At 42.6% G+C, this 5,505-nt stretch overlaps 1 protein-coding gene across 1 annotated transcript; it reads right to left on the bottom strand.

The window, feature by feature from the left end:
- Positions 1-1,257: 1,257 nt before the first annotated feature.
- LOC104983445 (tripartite motif-containing protein 64-like) lies at positions 1,258-5,251 on the bottom strand (the record flags this gene model as incomplete). The annotated part of the gene is made up of 5 exons (XM_010832881.1): positions 4,841-5,251; positions 4,252-4,347; positions 3,110-3,353; positions 2,443-2,452; positions 1,258-1,355 (listed from the first exon to the last, which is right to left on the bottom strand). Coding segments are annotated over exons 1-5 (859 nt in total), but the record flags the coding sequence as incomplete, so codon positions are not given.
- Positions 5,252-5,505: the final 254 nt, after the last annotated feature.

Genomic DNA, 5,505 nt, shown 5'->3' with positions numbered 1-5,505 from the left:
CATTCTATTTCTGCTTCAGTGAATACACAAAGCCTTTGAATGTGTGGATCACAACAAACTGTGGAAAATTCTAAAGAGATGGGAATACCAGACCACCTGACCTGTCTCCTGAGAAATCTGCATACAGGTCAAGAAGCAACAGTTAGAACTGGACATGGAACAACAGACTGTTTCCAAATCGAGAAAGGCATAAGTCAAGGCTGTATATTATCACCCTGCTTATCTAACTTAAATTCAGAGTACGTCATGAGAAATGCTTGACTGGATGAAGCCCAAGCTGGAATAATGACTGTTGGGAGAAATATAAATAATCTCTGATATGCAGATGATACCACCCTTATGGCAGAAAGTGAAGAAGAACTAAAGAGCCTCTTGATGAAAGTGAAGGAAGAGGGTGAAAAAGTTGGGTTAAAACTCAACGTTCAGAAAACTAAGATCATGGCATCTGGTCCCATCACTTCATGGGAAATAGATGGGGAAACAACAAAAAAGTGATAGACTATTGGGGGGGTGTGGTCCAAAGTCACTGCCAGTGGTGACTGCAGCCATGGAATTAAAAGATGCTTGCTCCTTGGAAGAAAATTTATGACCAACCTAGACAGCATTTTTAAAAGCAGAGACATTACTTTGCTTACAAAGATCCATCAAGTCAAAGCTATGGTTTTTCCAGTAGTCATGTATGGATGTGAGACTTGGACTATAAAGAAAGGTGAGCATGGAAGAATTGATGTTTTTGAACTATGGTGTTGGAGAAGACTGCTGAGAGTCCCTTTGACATCAAGGAGATCCAGCCAGTCCATCCTAGAGGAAATTGGTCCTAAATATTCACTGGAAGGACTGATGCTAAGGCTGAAACTCCAATACTTTGGCACCTGATGTGATGAACTCACTCTTTTGAAAAGTCCCTGATGCTGGGAAATACTGAAGGCGAGAGGAGAAGGGAACGACAGAGGATGAGATGGTTGGGTGGCATCCCTGGTTCAGTGGACATGAGTTTGAGTAAACTCCAGGAATTGGTGATGGACGGGAAAGCCTGGCGTGCTGCAGTCCATGGGATCGCCAAGAGGCAGATAAGACTGAGCGACTGAACTGAACTGATAGAGGTAGAAAAGGTGTTGGCAACTTCAGGAATTTATGCACCACCTTCATAACCAAAAACGAAAAAAAAAAAAAAAGAAATAAAATGAAAATGAAAGAAGGGTTGTTCCCAAGAAGCTCTAATGAAATGTAGTCCTGATCACCAAAAGGCTGACTTACCTCTGAAGTTGTTCAGCATGTGTAGGAATCCAGAGATAGGCCAAGAAGGGAGCTCTGGGTTCACGGGCTGAGGCTTCTGTATCTGTGCCAGATGAGTCCTGTACAAAGGACATCGATTCCATGTCAAGACCAATGGCTAATCACATGAGCATGGCAAAACAGCAGACTTTACCACAGGATCCCATATGTTCTCAGGATTCTCCTACTTTTGGTGATTTGCATATATAATATATTCTACTCATTTGAGAATATAAAAATATTGCCATATATTTTACTAAATAGAAATTACATCAAATTTAATTTTCCCCATTTTTCTCAGACAATATTCCAAATTTGCACTCACTAAACTTCATTCCCTTCCTCAATTCCATCGATTCAAAGATCCTGGGTATTTTACAGGGAGCAAAAAATTCAGGCTAAACCTGTGAGACTTCACTCACAAAGTAGTCATCAAAGACGCATTCTGTGTCTAAACAGAAGTGCTCACTGACCAGACATGTTTACTCTTGTCAGTCCAGCAAAGTGACCCAGGTCCAACCTGGCTGTCCTGGTCCTGAACGTCTCACTTAGAAGTGGGCAGCAGAAAGGTGCTCTGTGTGAAGTCCTGCCTGCAGGGAGCTTGCTGTGATGGAACAGGCTGAGTCACTTCTGCTCAGTATTAACAAAACCACAGTCTCTTGTCATGGTAGGGAATATGCCTCTTTCATGCCTTTTTCACCTTTCAATCCACTAGGGTAGGTGCTTCCTCTGTGATGTCTTAGAAAAATCCCTCGCTGAGGTTTATTGTGGTCAAGCTGGAGAGAATGGGTTGAGTAGGTGGAACAAAGCCCAGAATGGCAGCAGGTTTTCAGATATAGTTGATTGCAGTCAAATGAAAAGGAAATGACTGAGACCAAGGGTCAGAGACCCTTCCCCTTTGCTTTTGTTCTGAGTGGAAAAAATTCACAAAACAGTCCAGAAACTTCCAAAAATGTAAAAATTGAAAATGCCGCATACCAGGGAATGACTTATGTAGCATTTACTTTATACTGTATATGTTGTAAAGTTGTCTAGAGATGACAAAGTGTACAGGAGCATGTGTATTAGTTATCTGCGAATAACATGTTACTATGTATAAAGAATCCTGTCCTGAGATTTAGATATGGGGGAGGACCTGAAATCAATCCCCAGGTCCCAAGCAAGAACTTTGGGTCCACTTCATCAAAAAGACAAAAATGTTTCAGAAATCAAAAATCATTAATGTATACTCACGTTTCCAGCACATTTTCCAAGCCCTGCAAAGGAAAAAAAAAATCATGTTAATCATTAGAGTTCTGTTTCCATCTCCTATTCCTATTCTTGTTTCATAATAAGACATAATTTTCTAAATCTCTTCTAAGTAACACTCAGAAGCAATCTTCATAACAGACCCTAACCTAAGACATGATGGGCTTCCTCAGGTCTCATTAAGGAAGCAAAGGGGGCAGGAAGGGTCTGCACAATGCTGCAGCAACATCTAGGTTTCCAGTGTCACTCACTGCCCACTGCTGTCTTCAGGAAGTGATCTCACCACTTATGGTAACAATTAAGGTAAAGCAGACAATTGCATAAAAAGAACCATCGGTTGCATTAAAATTGATACCAGTTCTAAATATCTTGTCTGTATGACAGTAAGAACCTCAGTGTCTTCAGGAAGAGTGGATAACAGAGAGTGCCAAGGGTTTAGGGGAATGTATACTGAGATTTACTCCAAGAAAATTAACTTCCCCCTGGTCACAGAATCTTGCTGATTGTGTAATCATCTGTCTGGATAGGTAATATTTCAGTGTCACAGCACTCGTCTAGAAGAGTATTTCTCTCTCTGAGGATGGACCCTCCTTTCTCACCTGGAGCAGCTCCATGTCCGGCTTGTGGCACATCTCAGTCAGCTCTTTGTACATTTCTTTCAGACTTTCTCTGTACTGAGACATTCTGAACACACTCTCCTTGAGTTCTTCACAAATCTCTTTGGCTTCTTGCTCCAGGGCCTCCAGATGCAGTTGCTCCTCCTCCCGGAGCAACAGAAGCATCCTCTGATATTCAAGCTTTATCATCACCTTCCTTAAGGCCACATAGTCCTGCAGAGATAGTGGATCCAAAGCATTACGTATGTTCACATTCAAAAGAAAACTCCAAATATTATTTCCTTAGTGTCATCAAGGAAGTTCCTGACAAACTGCCACATGCATTCAAAGAGTCTTGAATATTTTCAGGTCCTTATTGCCCATACTTTCTCTGAATTCCTAATCTCTTTCCCTGTTTAAATCAAATCATCTGAGGCACCCCAGGCTGTCTCCCAAGGAAGATTCTTCCGGGTTCTTACTCCATCAGTTATTTCCTCTCCGACCTGAGTCTTGTTTTTCTCTTGTTCCTTTCTCTGATTCTTCTAAATATTCTTTCATGAAGTAAACCTCATTTTGAATATATGTATTTTCTTTTTTCCTGCATGCTGACCCTCTTCAGTCATGCACAACTCTTTGTGACCTTGTGGACTATAGTTCACCAGGCTCCTCTGTCCATGGGATTCTCCAGGCAGGAATACTGGGGTGGGCTGCTATTTCCTCCTCCAGGGCATCTTCCCAATCCAGGGATGTAATCCAGGTTTGTTGTGGCACCCACACTGCAGGCAGCTTCTTTACCCCTGAGCCATCAGTTTTCCTCTAGGTATGACTCTCTTCCTCTCTTCTCCTTCACAGTCACAGTTAGTGCAATGCGTCTTATACCCCATGTCTGAAAAGGCTTATTCCAATCTTTAAAATGTGGCCTTGGAATACATTTCATGCCTTGGTCTTCGAATATACTAGCATTCTTTGAACTAGCATATATTAGCCTGTTCTCATTCCAATTACTGATCAGTCATTTGAAACCACTCCTCCAGGGAAGAGACCAGTAGCCTTTCACAGGAACCTAAAAAAAAATCTAAGGTAAAATTATTTCAATATTTATACAAATAAATAGGAACATTTTTATTCTTACCTCAAAGGACTGAGTTGTGTTAGCTTCCTGATTCAGACAGATTTGGATTTCTTCTCTCATTTTCCATAAAGAGCTCATTCTCTTCAGGAGTTTCTCCTGCAAAATACCCACAGGATTTAGTGACACAGAAGATGACACTGTAAGTTTAATCCCCTTATTCATGAGGAAAGGCATTTATTAGTTACACAGAAAACTTGACTTAGGAGGCTGTTGTCAGAGTTTTCCACATTAATTTGATGCCAATATTTGAATATCAAGGAATAGAACTGTATACTAGAGAACTGGGGGGACTTTACAGATAATAGAATCCATGTCCCATGATACTTAGACTCAGACTCTAATAGCCCGAGTAAGAAAGCCTCAAGCTCCCATCAGAAGCCTGTGGCCCTGGTGCCACCCGCCCCGGGATGCTGCATTCCCACACGTGTGGACAATTGGGCAACAACACTGAGAGGACACATTGTATGTGAGGATCCACGTTCAGAAATCCCACCTCGACTATCTCCACCCCCATCACCATCACAGCATCCTCATCTTCCTCTGACTTAGGAGCTTCTAGATCCCAAACTGCTCGAGAGGCATCACCTACCCGGGATTCCTCAGCAGCCCTGTGTATTGGACTGTGGCTGTGAGCTGCGTGCTCGGGGCATTCAGAGCAGGGCCCACAGAGCAGGGTCTGGTCAACCTCACAGAAGAGGCCTTTGGCTTCCTGGTGTGTCACACAGATCTGCTCCTCAGAGCTGTGGTCGTGGTCAGCTCTGGCCTGCCTGGCAAGGGAAGCCAGCCTCTTGAGGGCAATGTTGGTTTTGAAATCGGGCCTCTCTGATATTCCCCTGCACTCTGGGCACCTCCTTGGTATCTGGGCTTCTTCCCAGCAAAGGCTCAGACAGGGACGGCAGAAGCTGTGCCCACAGTCTATGGTGACAGGGTCCAGGAAGCAGTTCATGCAGATGGAGCAGGTGAGTTCACTCTGGAAGACCTGCAGTGTGTCTGAATCCATGTTTCTGAAAATTAAAGAAAGAAATAAGACAGGGTAAGAGAAAAAGTGTTTCTTCTGCCCTCATCGGGAAAAATAAATCCTTTGGACAAAGTCCTGTCTTGAACTCTAATTTCCCTATTTGCTTACCTCCCCAGAACAAACCTAGAAATGGTGACTGCATACACCTTGGATTTACTATTATACAAAAGATGAAATACAATAAGAGTCCTTAGCAACTTTTTTGTTCCAAATAAACCAGGATTCCAATCATACTA

The sequence above is a fragment of the Bison bison genome, unplaced genomic scaffold, assembly GCF_000754665.1.
Source record: "Bison bison bison isolate TAMUID 2011002044 unplaced genomic scaffold, Bison_UMD1.0 scf7180017862688, whole genome shotgun sequence".
Taxonomy (NCBI): Eukaryota; Metazoa; Chordata; class Mammalia; order Artiodactyla; family Bovidae; genus Bison; species Bison bison.
Note: the sequence above shows the minus strand (reverse complement) of the source record. Positions and strands in the feature narration are given on the sequence as shown.